At 51.8% G+C, this 18,887-nt stretch overlaps 1 protein-coding gene across 2 annotated transcripts in view; it reads right to left on the minus strand.

The window, feature by feature from the left end:
- Positions 1-18,887, minus strand: part of CHST8 (carbohydrate sulfotransferase 8) — a 117,271-nt gene that overhangs the window by 55,657 nt on the left and 42,727 nt on the right. Inside the window, exon 2 of one of the 2 annotated variants that reach the window (XM_006212185.4) lies at positions 5,496-5,711. In XM_006212185.4, coding sequence (XP_006212247.2) covers positions 5,496-5,625 — 130 coding nt within the window. In that variant the 5' untranslated portion in view covers positions 5,626-5,711. Of the gene's footprint in view, positions 1-5,495; positions 5,715-18,887 lie in introns of both variants that reach the window. The other variant, XM_031672072.2, reaches the window with a different exon arrangement.

The raw sequence follows: 18,887 nt of genomic DNA on the forward strand, positions 1-18,887 counted from the left end.
GTCCGGAACCCTGGATGCAGGAGTCACAGGGCAACACCACACACCCTGCCCAGCATCTCAGATGCCATCTGCCTAAAACAGAACACATGGTCTCCATTCCCTCCCCCAGACCACTCCCTGTCTGCTGTGTCTGCCTTGGTGAGTGGCACCCCAAGCCCCACTGACCAGAGCGAGGAACCCTGAGCCAGAGTCACCCTGAACCCGGATGGCTGCCCTCCTCACCCTCCTCGTTCTCCTATCCACATGGTCGCCAACTGCCCGGACCCACTGATGCGCCTGAATCACCCTCTGCTGTCCCTGCCTGCCTGCCCCAGGCCTAACCATCTCTTCCGGCCTCACTCACTCTCTCCCAGCTGGTCCCTGGGTCTTGTGGTCTCCCCCTCTGCTGTTGCCCACGACTTCATGACATGCAGCCACTGGAGTGGGCTCTCCGATGGCCACTGCCCCTCAGAATCCCCAGAGCTCCCCAGCTGAGTCTGCGGCAAAGGCTCACTCCCCTGAGCGGTCCAAGGGCTCGGGGTCCCTGAGCCTGCCTGCATCTTCAGCCACAAGTCTGGACCCACGGATCTCACTCCAGCCCCTAACGTACCCGGGGGCTCTTCCTACACACATTCTCTAGTGCCTCCGAACCTGGACCCACGCTCTTCTCTCTGCCACGATCTGCTCTGGGCCTGGACAGTCCCTCCTGTAGCAACGACTACTGTTGGGAAAGCAGTAGGTACAGCGGGCAGGACAGCTCTTGGCTCTGAAGCCCAAAGCTGTGTGATTATGGGCACAGCGTGTAACCTCTCTTATCTCAGGAGTCTCATCTGGCAAATGGTGTGATAGGACTTAACTCAGGGGGTTCTGAAAGCATTAAATGAGTGCTAAATACACGTGAAGTGCTTGTCTTAGTGCCGGGCACACAGGGAGTGGCTGGGAGGGTGAGCCAACATCAGTGGTGGTGGTGTCTGTGGGTCCATCCTGTACATCTCGGCATCTCATTTATTATAAGAATTATATGCATTACAACATGTAGAGGGCTTACATGAGACCTGGCATGTGGTGAACTCCCTGTTGTTATTACTGTTGCTACCCCTGGATGCTCTTGCACCCTGGATGAACGTCCTGGGGCTAGCTATCGACCAACAAGTCATCAGGGGCTGTCTAGTCCCCTCGTCTGCACTTGGGGCCCCTGAGCCATCACTGTGGCTGCCCTCCCCACTCGGCGCCCCCGCACTGGCCCCAGCCCCCAGCAGCCTCACCCACAACCCCACGGCTTTGGGAAAGCAAAGAGCTACTTCACTAAAATGTGGAGCGGCCTGCTTTAAAGAAATTCACTCTGCAAAAACCAAACATTGAAACAACTATAGTGTGCTAGAAACAGAAACTATCATTAGATCGCTTTTTTAAATGTATCAATGAATAAGCCAATCAATCCACTGATCACTTTGGCTTCATGGGTCACTAACAACACCTCACCTCACCCCATTAAAACAAAATCCATCCCACTTAAACGAATGAAGAAGGAATGACACAATTAGCACATGGCATTGTGCGGCCCCGAATGAACAGATGGTCTAGACACACGATCAGTGGCAAATTGACATCCCAAAGCAGGTGCATGCCTCCCGACAGAAGAACACTGGATCACATGTGAATTTTTGCCAAAAAAAGAAGTAAAACCCAAATCTATACCTGGCCGGCTAGATCTACTTAACTGACAGGGAATACAAAGAACAGAAGGCAACGTTGAGCTCCACCAAATGGGCGCAGTCAGCAAAAATCCCAACCATGGGAAACGTACAGGACCTGCAACCCAGTTCCCTCCAATAAATAACAAGAGAAAAATTAAGATGAGGAGGGACTCTTAGAGACTGAGAGAGACTTAAACGACTCATCCAACACCTGCAGTATGCAAGCCTTATCTGGATCCTGGATAAAACAAACTGGACAGAAAGGTATTGGTAGTGTTTGCGGGACAACTAGAAATTTGAACACTGGATGTTTAATGATATTAAAGAATTGTCAAATTTAAAGAAGAAAGAGTTCTTATCTTTTAAACTGAAAAATATATTGAAATAATTATGGCTGAAGTGACAGGCCATCTGGTATATGCTTCAAAATGAGACAGGAGAGAAGTGGATGGGGCCATGGATGGGGCCATGTTGGGGCTGCTGGGTGTTGGGTGCACACGGTTCATTGTACTATATGCTAATCTACTTTTATGTGTGTTCCAAGCTCTCCATGATACAAAGTTCATAAGGTTCATAAGTTTTTTACGAACTCATAAAAAGTCAGCCTGCCCAAACACACATGTGGTGTGTGCCTCCTGCACCCCCAGGGTCAGCATATTGGGATGTGTCAGCCCCGGTTCTGGCCTGCTCTCCGAGTCTCCCACTTAGGGAAGGGGCAGCTGTAGTCTCCCGGGTCAAGAAGTGAGTTTCCTGAGGCCCAGGACCCGGCAATAGTGCAGACTGGAAAATAGTTGGATAGGTGAATTCTCTGATACCCAAGAAAATCTAATCTTAGAAGGAAGGTAAGCAATTTTATGTTTTGAAAGGTTTGATTTAAAATATAAGCAAACATTTTTGAAAATATGGCTTGGTTTACAAAAGTGGGCAACCCCCTGTAGGGTTACATCTGATGCACAAGCAGGTGAGAGTGGCTGGCCTCTGAGAAGTTCAGATGCTGTTAACACCTGGGAGCTGCAGGGGAGAAATCTGAACCTTGAGGGACCACAAACAACTAAAGGCACTGCCTGCCTTCTCAAGCTTGTTTCTGGAGCTTCACCTGCTCCCCCTCTCCCTCCCCACTCCATCAGTGACCCCAACAGCAGATCCCAGGCTCTCCATTTCCAGGGAAGTTTCTGTGGCTGGGAAAGCCAGAGACGCCTGTGTGGAATTTCCTCTGTAGATGAGTACCTGCCCATTGGCCTTGCCAGATCTAGATGGCAGGGCAGCCTCCGGAGTCTGAATGTCCCATGGGGAGAAATCCGGGCTTGTCAGGGGGCCCAGAGTACCACCCACCCATGCAACTGGATACATACACTTTGTAAGCACTGTTTCCAACAGATAAATGTAATCAAGGTTTATATGTTCAGAGAACCCAACAGGATGGGATTGTTTCACTTGAAAGATCAGAAGAAAATTGTAACTAATGTTGTGGAAAATTACTTTGATATTGCTTTCTTGGTACCGAATCACAATTAGGCTGCTGTGAGAAGTACAGGGAAAGAATAAATGAATAGTAACAAATCAACACAAACAGCCTGTGTCAGGAACACTTTGCTTAGGGAAAGTAACGTAAGCATTACTTAAAGTTTTATGACTGTGTTTGATGTGATTCACGTAGAATGGCCAGGTTGCCCACCACCTGGCACGGGACGAGGGTGGTCCAGCTCCATTTACAGCCAGAAGAAGGCAGCTCAAGACCTAAGCATCCTCCTTGCCTGCGTCTGCCAGGTCCACAACATTCCCAGCTGCAAGGGACGCTCACCTACATGCCCTGCCAGCCTGAGGCTCCATGCTCCTTCCCCATTCACCACTCCACCCCAGAAATCCTAGCTGTCCATAGGCCCCCGTCCCAGCGATAATCAAGGAGGCCTACATGCACGTGCACTGGGGCAGCTGTGCAGGGCAATGCTGGCTGGGGGGAGGGACAGGAATCCACACCTGCAGAAGACATGAGGGGCAAACGCTCTGCTTTGCCAGCTGCTACGGCGCTGCAGGGCACGTGTCGTGGCCACCAGACTCCAGCTCCACCCAGGAATATAACACCTGTCCCTGGAGGATACCCCAGATAAGCACATGGCCGGTCCTGCGTGGACACCACAGACACACTCATGCCTTCTCCCCCAGGACCATCCCACAGAATGCAGACACCAGACATGAGGACCCTCTGCACACGTGTGCCCCAACCATGCACACGCCAGGACGTGCACCAAGGATACACAGAGCCATGAACCCCAAGCCGTGTCTGAGGGCCTTTTGGGGGAGCTCACTTCTGCACACATAACACCCAACTGCGGAGACCAACTCTTAGTCCCTCCTGACGGTGCTACGTGTGGGGCCTGGTTCTGTTGACACAGGGTCGCCAGACACCCTGGGGCTCCCATGAGGCTGCAAAGTCTCCACGGAGCAGCCAGCTGGGTCATGGGGCCTTGCTTCTTCAGAAGCCAGGGTGCAGCCAGATCCATTTTGACCACCCCCACCCCATCACCCCCGCCAGTCAGGGTCCAGCCCAGGCGTGAGTCAGCACCTGTGACTCACCTGCCATCTCCTGGGGGCCCAGCGCCTGGGCTGCCTCTTGCTGACTCTCTGTGATGAAAGAACCAACTCACCAGCCTGTCCCACCAGGGCCTCTGATCACAGCTGCCAGGCCCAGGGTCCCAGCTCTGGATCCCTTGTGCTCCTTCTGCCTTTCTACGTGGTGCTTACAGACCCTCAGTCTGAGCTCAGGGGGGTTGCTGGCTGCCCTGAGAGTATGAACCACAGCTGAGGGTGGGGCTGGGGAGGAAGCGGCAGGCCTGAGGGCCTGAGTGCCCTCCCCAAGGACCAGGTGCTTCTGCGTCATGCCCCACACCCCTGGGCTATGGGCTGCACGCAGGGATGGTACAAAAGTCCCTCTGCCTAACCCCCCAGTCTCCATGTCTCTTTCCTACTGTCCGTGTCCTGGAGCACAGGGCTGCCTTCACAAGGCCTCCAGGACCACTGCTGGGAATCGCTGGTCCCCGCGCCTGGCAACCGATGTTTTCCTCTCACCCCAAAGCAGAGTGACCTCTGGCTTTGGCCCGGCACCTGCTGCCCTCCAGCCCTTCCATGCTCTCTGAGGTGGGGGCTGTGTCCCAGCCAGAGGGGCCTTGCCCAAGGTCTCCTCTCCACACCCCTTCTGCCCCAAGGCTCCAGAACCATCCTTCCTGCTCTCACCTCTCTGCCGTCTCACCTCTGCGAGTCAGGGAGGGTGCTTCCCTCCAGTGGGTGGGGGGCAATGGCTGGGGGGACAGCAGGAGCCGCCTCAGTTTCACAAGCCAAGAGGTACTGTGACCCCCACCCTGGTCCAGGATGAAGGGACCAAATTCAAGGGGTCCTCAGGGTTGGGCAGAGAAACTGAGTCCCACTTGGGAGGCCTGGGTTCAGGGAGAAGTCATTCGTCCTCTGATGTCCCGGACTACGTGGAAGAGGCCCCAAGAGGTGGCAGAATCCTCCTTAAATCTGAGTTTCACCAACCACAACAACTGGCTGGGAGATGGACAGTCTGGCTATCATTCCCAAGAGGAGTGCACTGGCCAGAGGCCAGAGGGCAGAGACCAGAGGCCAGAACCCTGAGACTGGTGGTCTGACAACAGACACAGTGTCCCCATATTAAGGCTGACGACCACCAGCAGGAAGCCAGGATCCCTCCTCTGCCTGCTGGGGGGTCTCAGCACAGCCTTGGCACCAGGGCAGCATGGAGGCCTGCACGTTGGGCGGGAAAGCTGCGGCAAGGGGGCGGCGGGGCCGAGTGCAAGGGCTCACCTGGCACCTGCTGGGGGGCGAGCTCCGTGGGGTCCTGCAGGCTGATGAAGAGGAGGAGGCCTGCAGCTCCGAACAGCAGGATGGATGAGAACATGCAGGCCAGCCGCATCGCTCCTGTTCTCGGGGTCATCCGGGGCTTGCTCCGGGGTCACCTCTCGGGTGTGGGAGGTGCGCTCTTCCTTCATCATCCACACCAGGCGTCCATCAGGCCACTGGCTACTGGGCAGTAGGGGAGAAAGACGGTCCATCACTGAGGCATAGGGCTCCAGTCACTGCACGTGACTGAGTGTCATCCCTGTAACCAACCCCCTTCTTACTCAGGTGTGTCCCTTTCATCTTTTCAAGCCCAAGCAGGTGAAAGGGAAGGCTGGCCACCACCTGCAGCTGGGACATTGGCTTCCTGCCAGGGTTCCTGAATCTGCACCCCCAGGAAAACCATGGAGGGAGACTCTCCAACTCCTGCCCAGGGGAGCCCAGAGTGGACCCATGACCCCCACAGCCAGGGATAGCAGTCACCCCCCTGCACTGTCCAGGCAGGAATCTGGGTCCTTGTCCCTCACAACTGGCCTGGTGGACAGAAAAGCTCTTAGATCTCTCTGCCCTGGTTCCTCTCTACCAAATGCTGGGGACAAGGGTCTCTACAGAACAGGAGGCTTTGAGAAGGAGCCTCCCAGGCCCAGAGGATGTCAAGGACTGACTCCCCACCCACATCAGCCAGGGCTCTCCCTCCCTGACAGATCGAGGGATGGGCTAGTGGGATCGAGGTCCCATGGATAGTCCCACCAGTAGGAGCTGCAGCTCCGGCCGGATCACGGTTGTCCTCGCTCTCAAGGCCCCTGGGCCTGGAGCTGAGACGGGGTGGCCAGACTTGGGTCAGACAGACTTCAGGCTCAGAGGCCGTGTCCCCGAGGACAGATACCTGCTGCTCTGGCCACTGCAGACCCACAGCATGCCCGCATGACTTGCCCCCACCCTGGTTCCTCCTGAGGGGGAAGAAATTCCAAATACCCCAAAGACCAGCCAGTGACCTCAGCTGGGCCAAGCTGTGGGTCAGGACGGAGCACCCCAAGGCCATGTGCCCAAAGGAAGGATGTAAGTTCCTGCAGTGGGGTGGGGTATGGGGACAGTCAGGCAGGTGTGGAAGACGAATCCATCCAGCAAGCTGGGCTAGATGGGCAGGAATTCCAGGACCTCTCATGGAGGGGGGTCACTCTGTCCCCTTACCCTCACCCGGTCCTACCCTCCAGGCCCAGGGATGTTGCCCCCTTTCCACCCAAAAGAGCCTTTGGGATCTTCCCCCTCCCTGGCACGGGGCAGTGCCCAAGGGAGGCTGAGGCCTGGTGGGCAGCTACCAGCAGCCTCGGAGACCATAGCTGGGTGGTTGGGCAGGCCCCAGACCAGACGTGCTGCTCAGCACAAGGTTGCCTCCCTGCCTGGGAGTACTCCTTGGCGAAGTACTTTGGTCAGGGAACCCATCCCCGACCTGGCACCTTGGCGCTGGGGGCGGAAGCCCCCGGTTTTGTCTCACTGCATCCAGCCTCACGGGGCATGAGGCAGGAAGTGGTAATAAGAGAGGCCCCTCCCTCCCCTGCACAGACAAAGATTCGCAAGGTCTAGCCTGCTCTCCGCAAAGCTCTGAGGCTGAGGAGTGTTAAATTGCAGGTTTGGGTTTCTTCCCTCTGCCGTCTCTGTAATTATTTTTTCACTCAGTTAACTTTAATTAACCTGCCCCAGGCCTCCACGCACGGGAACACGACTGAATGCCGGGCGGGCTCTCTGGGCGATGCCGAGCAGGAGTTTCCCACGACCTCCTAGCTTTTGTGTTTGGGATGCACGCAGCGCTGAGCCGGGCTCAGTTTTGCCTCTGGAGTTGGCTTCAGGGTTCCAGCTGGCCCCGACCTCACTGCAGCAGACCCTGCCGCAGAGAAAAACAGCTGCTTCCTGCCATCACCAGGGACACAGCTGCCGTAGGCTTGCAGGGGGTGAAAATGGGCAGCCACGTGTCCCTGAAGGCTCAGACCCTGAAGCCCCTCGTGAGGGACCGTGGCCTCCCCAACCGTGGCTGCCCCAGGTGGGGTTTTCCCTGGGCCCTGGCTCCTCATCCTGCAAAGACACAGATGAAGGAGTGCGGGCCCCAGGCCCCGGGGAAGAACGAGGACACTCTCCACACCGCCCACGGCCGACACCCTGTGTTTTCCCAGCCCCTTCCCTCAGTGATCACAGGCCCCGCATGCAGGGCCCAGGGGTCAGCCCAGAAGCAAGGCTCCAGCCATAAGGAAACCCAGCTTATGCTAGCCATGGTGTTGGCACACTTTCTGCAGACACAGCCTCCTGTGTCAGACACGACGTCAGGAGGTTGATCTGATCCAGGGTGAGCTCTGGGGTCAGGACACTTCATAAGGACAGGGAGAGGGAAGGAGGAAAGAAAGGACAGCAAGTTGTTGGCCAGCATACACAGCTGCCAGGTAAAATAGCGAATAAAGTGCCACCCGATGTCGACCCAAAGACTACTGATGGAAAAAGGGGACTCAGACGCACGTGGTTTTACCATCGAATTGTTTATACAGCATCTGGCACTGCAGAAGTGACCACAGAAGAGCTGGTCAGTTCCCTCTTCTCTCTGATCTGTTACACCGTCGCCGTTCAGGCCAGGAGAGACTTCCCCATGTCCTGCAGCCACAACCTGTCCTCACTTGTTTCTGAACCTGCCCAAACCAAGCTCACCAAGTGGAGCCAGGCTCCGGCAGCCCATGTGCCTGGGAGTCAGGATGAGGACCACATCCCCACCCCCAAATCTGGGACAGGGAAGAAAACAGCCCCAGGACCTGCATCTTCACCATGGCAGGAGCAACAAAGGTTCAGGTGTCTCATTTCAGAGACTCTCCCCTTTGTTGGCCCCCAAGAGGACGTGCGCACCCTCTCCATGCCCAGGGAAGCTGGTGTTAGAGACGTGCATGGCTTCCCCTGCCCACCCCAGCCCCTCAGCCTCAGACCCCAGTCTTCCCCTGCTGGGACCCTCCTCCCAGGGTCCACTCTCACTGGAGACCATCTGACCTGCTCTCTCTCTGCTCTGTGCAAACAGGAATCAAAGGTTAGCATGCCCCCAACCCTGGTTTGTAATCTGGCTGGGTCTTCAATGCCCCAGGAGGGGGCCAACCTCACAGAATGTGTAGTAACCTCCATCCTTCAAAGGGGAGGTAGATGGGAAGTCACGAACAGACCACCAGACACTCCAGACAGGATGCACATCTGATTCCCTTTGTTCCTGTGAGGGTCCTTGCGTTCAAAGTCACACATTATTTTCTAGGCAACGGGGAGATGCTGTCCAAAGATGCTGTCTCCCTCTCCTGGGAGTTGAACTGCTGCCTAGAAGAGGGCATACTGCCCTGTCCCAGGCTGGGGCTGGGCTGCCCGGGGCCCCATGCACACATTCACAGGCCTCTGCCTCCACCTGGGACTGGTGCATCCTCACCACTCACTGCATCACACTCAGCTCCAATCACAAGTGGAAAACCCTCCCCTACTTCCCTGCTTCCCTTCCAAGACCAACAGGCAATAAAAAAAATTCAAATAGCTGGGGGTGGAGGAGGGAGGGGTAAGGCAAGAAAAATAAACAGCCCATGGAGTTTTCACAAGGTCCTGCCCTCCTCACAATCCCTGGTCCTCCCAGCGGCTTCTCTCCCTGAGGTCCGAATGGCGTCACCAATTTTTACAGTAAGAAAGAGAAATCCAATTAATCTTGTAAACACCTCCTGGGACACAGGGCAGGGCCAAGGATTTCTCCTATTTCCTTATTTATCTGATTTAAAAATTTGCCTCTTTAGAAAATTCACTTCAGGGCACAAGCAAGGACTTGGGAATTCAGCCAAAACACACGCACCTCCAATGGTGAAGGGCCGGCAGGCAGACGGACGGACGGTTCCAAGGGCACACTTGGCTGCGGCTGCTCCAAGGCCTGGACACTTCCTCCAGTCACTCAGAGGGCCCCTCTGGCTGTGGGGACCCACCCCGTGCCCCACTGGAGGCAGCAGGAGGCATCCAGCCACATGCCCGTGGGTGCACCCACTTGGTGTGCAGACCCCAGGCCTGGGAAAGTTCTCTGTCCAGCCAGTCTCCTCCTCAAACCGGCAGGAACGAACAATGACGTCCCTCCCAGCTGAGGGCTCCAGGAGAAGCTGCTCATCGGGAGAGAGGCTGCTATGGCAACTTGAGGAGAATGGAGCCAGGCACTGCCGTCACCTTGAATCCGGCACCGAGCAGTCTGCCGTGGCAGCAGAGGGGGCCGTACCTCCAGCTCTGCCCCCACTGAGGCCGGCACTGAGGCTGACCTCCCTGGCTCCCTGCCTCAGCCTCCTGGCCCCAGTAACTCATTTGCACTTTGTTGAAACAAAGCACACAACCCAGTCCCCTGAGAATACCACCTCCATCTGTTTTGTCAGACGAATTCTTCCGTGTGTGCGGCTCCTGCTCACTTCTGAGATGGGGTTCTTCTTGATTTCAGCTCATTAAAATCCTGCAGCTAATTAAACCTGCTCTAACGGCAGCGGTGGTGGCAGCAGCAAACTCTAAGACAAGTCCCTCCAGTTTTTATGCGTACACATAAAGTTACAATGCTCTGTGAGGATGATGAAGATGAGGAATGGCTGCAAGTGCTGAGGCTGAGGTGGGGCTGCAGATTCCTGCCCCAACACTGACTCAGGGGAGCGCTGACCTGGGTCCTGAAATGGCCAGGGACCAGCCTTGGCACATCCAGGAGGGCATGACTGCACCCTACTCCCGGGGGATGCAATTCACTTGACATCCACTCTCCTGTTACAAGGGAGGGATTCCCTCCAAATCCTCTTGTTCTCTGCAGGGGGAGAGAAGGGACCATCAGGCAAAGGCTGAGGCATAAATCAGGCTCAAACAGCCCCAAAGCCTTGTCCCCACAGCCCCACTAGAACACCACAGCCCAGCTTCCCACCACTGCTCATCCAAAGAGGATAAGGGGAAGCTTGCAAATACAGAGATGCAGCAAGGGTTTCCTGAGAGCCTGGCCAGGGTGTCACAGGACACAAGGCCCCCCACTGCTATCAGGGGTATACCACACCATGCTATTTCTGACTTGAACTTCTCAACATTTTCAGGGCATTTTATGACAATGGGGTAAGGTATGGGGTAGTAATTCTGCAGGTAGAGAAACAGTCCCTTTTCACCCCAACTCTGGCAGAAACTGGAATAGGGACTCAGTATCTCCAATCCTGGGGGCATGTGTACCTCAGTTACAGCCCTTCCCCCACTGTGTGGAGAGCATTCACATGCCTGTCTCACACTCTTGGGGCCTCTGCTCATCTTTGTATTCCCAGCACTTAGCACAGTGCCTGGCACAGGTGATCGATAAACTTTGCTGCACATTGAATGGGTAGGAGTTAATAGACAGAGGAGACTGGGCCATCTGGAGAGAGGCACTCCATAAACCTGGAATTTTAAAAAGGTCATTTATGTTTCAGGGAGCTGTGGGTTTGTTTTGATCAGGTCTGGGTTGGAATTAGGCCCGACGAGGAGTCCAACCCTATGATAGAAGAAGAGACAAGGAACTGAGCTCCACCAGGGAGTCCGATGGGACTTGACAGCTCCTAAACACCCGAGGCCTCCTTACCACCAGGATGCCACTTCTGTATCCTCACGTTGGTAGGACGGATTTCAAATCATGGGGCTTGAAGGCTAATATACTTGTAGAGGTAAATGATGACTCTATATATACAGGTATATTAACACAGAGAACACACACACACACACACACATACACACACACACAAATACAAGTCATTTAGATGCTGTAAAATGGATGATTCCCAAACGTTTAAAATATAGTATGATGCCAGGAAACTCCCAAACAAAACATGGTATATCATGGATGAACCTTGAGGACATCATGCTATGTGAAACAAGCCAGTCACAATAGGACAAATGTTGTATGATCCCATGTAGTCAAATTCAGACACAGAAAGCAGAATAGTGGTTACCAGGTGCAGCAGGGGAGGGAGGAATGGGGATTATTGGTTATCAGTTTTAGTTGGGGAAGATGAAAAAACTTCCAGTGATGCATGGTGGTAATGGCTGCACAACAATGTGAAAGTTCTTAATGCCTCTGGATTTGGTTAAAATAGTAAATTTTATATTATGTATATTTTACCACAATAAAAAAATGAAGGCAAACTGAGCAGAAATCACTCTGATAGTTTCACTCATTCCATAGGTGACTGGATGTGGGCCCAGGAGCTAAGGAGGACAAGAATGGTCAAGTTCATGCCTGTGTGAAACATGATTAGGACACGGAGGAACTGGACTTATGGACCCAGGTAGCCCGAAAAAAGTGGCCAGATGTCATGCGATGGACACTAGCCTCAGAGTAGGGAGCCCAGGTTCCCAGCTTGGTTGCCTCTCCAATTAGCTGTTGACCCTCAGGACTTGATTTTCCTAATTTTGGAATGAGTCTACATCCAAAATAGCCACTATAGGCGAGTTTCCAAGTTCCTTGCAGCTCTGATGTGAGACAAATAGGAGTCTTGGAGAACACAAAGGCACCTTGTGAATTTCATTTGCATGAGGCCACTTTTGAGCAGAGCAAGTGGCCCTCTGGAAAGGGCATCCCTCACCCACATCTGCTGACTGTCCTTTGCCACGGATTTGGATCCCTGCTGTGCTCTGATGGACCAAAGCTGCCAAACTGTTTTGGTCCTTTTGAGGTAACTCTGTCCTTGTTTGAGGGGGCAAAGATCCTTCCTGCAAGTGTCAAACTGGAAAATGTGTTCTCATGTTCTTTCTGATCTGCAAAGCCATGCTCCCCTGAGACTTGCCTAGTTGAGGCCAGTCTCTCCTGGGGCCAGTCTCTACTGAGGTGACCACTGATCTATGTTTGAACCCCAACACTGAGCCCAGTGCCTCTTTTAATGATAGAAATCATTTCAAGACAGAAATCAAAACAGGGCTAACGATTTGGACCCCACTGTATCCACAGTCATCTTTGCCATTTAAAAATCTTTAATTTTTAAAGAATTTAAAAGGGCAATATGAGGCATCCTTGTGGTGATGGAAATGTCCTCTATCTTGCCTGTATCAATGTGAACATTCTCATTGTGATATTGGACTGTAGTTTTACAAGATGTTACTATTGGGGGAAACAGGATAAAGGGTATACAGTATTTCTCTGTACTACTTCTTATAAATGCATGTTAATGTTATTTCAAAATAAAAAGTTTAATTTAAAAAATCAAGAACTTAAAAATAAAAGCCACTGGCCTTTCAGCTCATACATAATGGAAGCAAATTCTAATGTTGTGCACGTAAATAATAGATAACCATTTTCATGGATCAGCGCCACCCTCTCTCATATAAGAAACATTTTAAAGTTAGGGGACTATGCCTTTAACAGGAAAATTTGATGTGTTAGCAACTACTGGTTGATCTTTGTGCATTTTTCAATTGTAAATTGCACTTTAAAAATGCAAACAATTATTAATATTGATTTGGACTAAAACAATATTGAATTTCAATATATTTCCAGCTCTTATATGAATTACCCTGTGGATATGTGGTTATTATGATAAAAGAGTATTTGCATGCTCGATTTCCTTTCAGTGAGGAACCTTGAAGAGGACTGACATGATCCACGGATAATGAACTTCACAGGGACAAAGCTGGCTCCAGAGTCCCCCGACTGGCCCTTCAACTTAGCAGCTGGGATAAACTTTCAGGGACATTTTTGTCTTTGGGCTTTATTCAGATTGATATTACAGAGCACAGGCCATGAACAACTCCTCAATCCCGGGAATGGGACTTAGTGTCACAGTGTTTAGTGGAAGGAAAGGAAAAGGAATAGACATTTGTTACATTCATTAATGTTCCATTAACTACGTTGGATATGACATAAACATCTCATTTAGAAGGGGAGGGTATAGCTCAGTGGTAGAGCGCATGCTTAGCATGTACGTGGTCCTGGGTTCAATCTCCGGTACTTCCACTAAAAATAAATAAATAAACCTAATTACCCTGCCCCCAAATTAAAAAATAATTATTTAAGAAAACATCTCATTTAGCTTTCTCATTTAGCTAATCTCCTGAAATCAAAATCTTCATCCTTATTTGTCACAGGCTGAGTTCTTTACAAATAGATGCTGAGATGGAGTTCGGGGTGCAAGATGCTTATCAAGGATCAACACCTGTGAAGGGCAAAGAGAGGAAGAGGAAGTGGGCAGAAGTGAAGTTGGTCAGGGATGCAGGTCCAACAAAGCCTAGATGGGCACTCTGGAGTGAGTGTCGGCTGTCAGAGCACTCTGCAGAAATGGCTGTGCCTTCATGCCTCCACCTTACTCAGTAATTAGATGTGGGGTGCCCAGGGAAGGGTGTGACCTGGGATGAGGCAGTTTGCTGCACATCCTGAAGTTGCTGACAGCTGACCACCTGTCTCATGAGTGGTCAGTGAGTCCTTCCTGGAAGGGAATCCAGGCAACATATCTCCAAGTCCACTGCTCTGTTTTACACAGACCCAGAGAGACTAAATATTGTCAAGGTTACACCGTAAAGAAGCCATCCCAGATCTGTTTGAGTCGTTTCTCCCAAACAAAAGCATAGATCAGACTGTCCTGACCTTCAGTTACTGAGACACAAAGATTTGAACGTCTCCAGAGGAACATGCAGAAAGTTTGACTGCGTAAGCAGATACCTTCGTTTCACCTCTGCTAACATCCCTGCAACACACACGCATGGTCTGCATGCGCATACACACACCTACTTCTTGGCAATTATCTCATTGCTAATAGTAGGTGGGGACATGAATTATTTGGGTTAAAAGTTCCCCTGACAGTACAGCCTGGAGAACAACCTCCCCCTGCCTCCCAAGTAGAGCTGCTGGATCTTGCCAAGAGCAGCAGACGATGTATGAAGCTGCACAGCCTCCTTTTACTTTTAGAAAGCACTGAGCTATTCACATTTTCCAGCTGCTCTGACATCCACAGCCACAGCAGGGAAAATTACAGGGAGGGAAAAATTGCATATTTACCTCTCAAAATTGAAAGTTGGGGTATAATATGGACAAAAAGGAGTGTATGAGTAAACCCAGAATGCCCTGGCCCCTGGCAGGGTGCAGCTGCCTCCAAGTTGCAAACAGCAATCCATAGCCTCCAGAGGAGGAGAGAATGGCAAGGAGGTCTGGCTTCCTTCCAGGGAATCCCTTTCCCTGTGGCTGGCACAAGGGAGCCCCAGAGGACTTGTCTTTGTGTTTCCAATTGCCAGTTAGTGCCTGGCACTGAGTAGGTAGGTACTTGGGCAATGTGTAGTGAGTGATGAGAGAGCTAATAAGAGGAGGGAAGAAGGAAAGGGATCCTTGCACACTAGGGCCAGCTGAGTCCTTTGAGCTGAGGTCATGTGGAGCCCAGCAGGTGTGCCCTGGATGTCCTCTCTAAGCTGGCTCTAAGGCTGACCACCACATTCTTAAGGTTTATTTATTTATTTACTTATTTTTAATGGAGGTACTGGAGATCAAACCCAGGATCTCCTGCATACTAAGCACACACTCTACCACTGAGCTCTACCCTCCCCCCAGCGACCGCCTTCTTGATCCTCACCAGTGCAGCATGATTTTCCCCAGAGTTCTCCTCAATACAGCCTGGTTTCTTGAAATCTGAGGGCTCAAGGACTGAGAATCTGTTAGAACAATCAGTCAAGACTGTGGACTCTGTCCTGATTGTTCTGCTGAAAACTGGGTCTCTTTCAGGCCATCAGGATGGGGCCAAGGCTAGGAGTGACCTGGAAGTTCTAATGAGTGGCTATGCATGAGGTAGGAGCCTGCCTTCTCCATAAGTCTCTGCTTCATGTCTCCCTCTACTTGACCCCCCTATATTTCAAGCCTTTTCCATCCCAGTGACCCTCAATGCCTTCTTCCTCTTTATCCACAGAGTGTCGGAAAGATAGAAATTTGGGACCACCTAACCCTCCCTCTTCTCTCTCCCGACATCCACCTCTAGACTTAGTCCCCTGTGTCCTGTCTGTCTTTTCCAGCCCCTCAGTGCAGCTGATTCAGCACTAGTGTCCTGGACAGCTCCCTGCAGTGTATTTGCTATCCTCCCCCGTTCAAAACCATTTGAAGTCCCAGTTGCCCAATGGTCCAAGTTTAAATGTCTCAGCATGTTCCACAAGGTCCATGAGTATCCAGTCTCATCTCTCACCATTCCCTGACAGCCCCCAGGCCAGGTGAGACACAAGCCAGTATGCTCCAAAGAGCCCCTGGGCTTTTCTCCAACACAGGTAACAGTGAGAGGCTAGTGCAGAGAAAAGGCCACTGGGCTTTGAGTGTCTGCTACTCAGCATTAAATCTTCTCCCTGGGAGACTTTGGCATCATGATTTTACATCTCTGAGCTTCAGTTTTCCCAAACAGTAAGACAGTCCTTGGTGGACTGATACCGCAAGGCTATTTGTGAAGATTCCTGCTGTGACGGGACGCTGTCCTGGGGTGGAGGAAAGAGGCTCATGGCAAGTGGAGTGGGCTTATGGGTCCCAGTCCCTTCCCTGCAGGGTACATTCTCCCCACGGTTGGTCTCGCCTTTCTCTCCACATGGTTTTGCTGACTTCTTTCCTTAACTTGAATAACACTCATGGTGGAGAGGGGCTGTTTTAAATTCCTCTGAGCTTGCAGCCTCTTATCTGCTGTCCTGAGTCCTGTATGTCTTCATCTCTCAGCCTCAAGGACACAGGTAGGAGTGTCATAAAGGGGTTAAACCTTTACAGTCCTTGGACATGGCACTCTGTGGCATGTTTGCCAGGCTGGAGTGGTGGGCCATGGAGGTAGGCAACACCCAGTGAACTGGGAGCATCTGAAAGCAGGATGGCATCTCCACAGGTCCCAAGCTGTGCCCTTGTCCCACTCTGCATGTGAAGGATCACTAGAGCCTTGACTTCTTACATGGTTGCTGAAAAGAGGAAGACACAGGTGAAAATACACATTTTTTTTGATGAGACTCAGATTGGCCAATCGCTGGCCTTCAATGGATGCTTGTTTGAAGTAGCCTGTTTCTTGAAATAACCGTATGACAGTTTTATATGAAAAAATTTTTTAATTGAAGCATAGTCGATTTACCATGTTGTGTTAATTTCTAGTGTACAGCATAGTGATTCATATACATATATATATGTATTTCTTTTCATATTCTTTTTCATTATAAGCTATTACAAGTTATTGAATATAGTTCCCTATGGGAAATTAATTTTAAATGACCCTCAGATTTTCCAGTTTGGAAATCTGGATTTTTAACTTGAAATTTCCTGATTCTAAAATTGGCAAGCAATGCACATTTTAAAAACTGACTTAAGCCAATAAAAACTCATGTCCAAGTTTGATTTGGTCTGAAATCCAAACTTCGCCACCTCTGCCATGAAGAACATAGCCTAAACTGGGGGAAAGCACATGACTTCTGGATAAAAATGATGCCTAAATGCTCAATGAATTTTGTGCAAAATCAGTTGAAGGAAGAGAAGGCGTATGAGTCAGCTGCGGTGGAGAGAAGTTACATTAGCTTCGCTGATCAGGAGCTGCTCCCTACAGCTCTGTAACTGGATGACATTCACACAGCAACATGGGCTTCCAGCACAGGGCATCTGTCTCTGCCTGGAGGACAGTCACTGTGGTGGGACAGGGGAGTAGTGACATAGGACCTCCGCCCAGGAATGGCTCACACACACATACACACACACACACACAGACTCACACTCATATGCACCTGTTATGGGTTGAATTGTGTCCCTCCGCCCCTCAAATTCATATGTTGACGTCCTAATCCACAATACTTCAAAATGCGATCTTACTCAGACACAGGGTCGTTGCAGAGGTAACTGACTAAGATGAGGTCACACTGGAGTAGGGTGAGCCCCTAATCTAATAGGATAAAACACCATTTTTATAAAAAGGGGAAATCTGGACACAGACGTGCACACAGGGAGAATGCCCTGCGAGGATAAAGGCAGAGATCTACAAACCAAGGAATGCCAGAGGCTGCCAGCAATCCCCAGAAGCTAGGGGAGGGACCTGGAGCAGATTCTCTCTCATCACCTGCAGAAGAAACCAGCCCTGCTGACACCTTGATCTCAGACATCTAGCCTCCAGAACTGGAAGACAATATTTTCCAGTTGTTTAAGACTCCCAGTCTGTGGCACTTCATTATGGCAGCCTCAACAAAGGAAAGAGCCCTGGGGAACAAGGCTCAGCCCTGACCTACAGGCAGCATCCTCACAGGGACACGAAGGAGCGGGGGTGCTGCCCAGAGACCAGTTCTTGCCAGGTTCAGTGGTTGCCATCAGTTGTGTGCAGTGTCAGACCAAGCATCTGACATGAGCCCCCTGACAACCAGAATGGGTTTGCAGGTGAGTAACAGAAAACCCAGTTTGGTGGGAATCCTGAAGTTCCACGGTGTCACCAGGACCCAGCTCCTTCCTGTGGCTCCCCTTCCCCGTCCTCAGGCAGGTTTTATCCTCAGATGTCCCCTCTGTGGTTGTACGATGGCTGAGCCACAGCCCAGCCCATGAGCATCCTCATTAAGTCCAGTAGGAGAGAGGGAACCCTGCCCCAACCATGGAACAAAACTCTTGGACCCTAAGCCGACAGCACCTCTGGGGCTGGGGGAATGCCCTGTGCTGGTGGGTGCAGGTCTGGGTTACTGGAACCAGTGGGATGGAACTGGCCTCTCCAGAGCCAAGGAGGGGGGGGCTTCCCAAACTCGAGGACCAGGAGGCAAGACAGGGGGCGGAGGGGCAACACGGAGCTCGCCACCAAGTCCATCACTATTCTCCCCTTTGCTCCATATAAAAGCCACATAAACAACTATAACATCATTTTACAGATGAGGAAACAGGCTCAGAGAGGCTGAGTAACTTACCCAAGGCCACACTGCTAGGAAGTGGCGGAGCCAGACTTGAATTCAAGTCTAAGTTCAAAGGACGAGCTCTCCACCACCCCCTGTTGAGTCCTGGCATTAACCGTGCCTGTTACTAAAGAAACCACATCCAAGACACACTCCAGTGCAGACCTGTGTCAGTCAGTGAGGAGGGGGTCAGGGAGGCTCTGTGCTCTCAGAAGCCCTCTCCAAGCCACACCCTGCCTGCAGCAATGGCCCACGGGCTCCCAAGCAGATACCGGCCTCACTGAGGGCTTGAGGGACAGTGAGAGCAAGGAAGACCCTGAGAGGGCCTGCGGCTCATATATGAATGTGTCTGTGACTACGTGCGTGCACACCCATGTGTCAGCGTGCATATGTGTCTCTGTGACTCCATCCTGTGGATAGAGTGTGACGGCCTGTGTATGCGTGCCTGGGTGAGCATGTGCATGAGTGGATGTGTCCATGTGTGTGTGCACATGCGTGGGT

The sequence above is a fragment of the Vicugna pacos genome, chromosome 9 (genome assembly GCF_048564905.1).
Source record: "Vicugna pacos chromosome 9, VicPac4, whole genome shotgun sequence".
NCBI lineage: Eukaryota > Metazoa > Chordata > Mammalia > Artiodactyla > Camelidae > Vicugna > Vicugna pacos.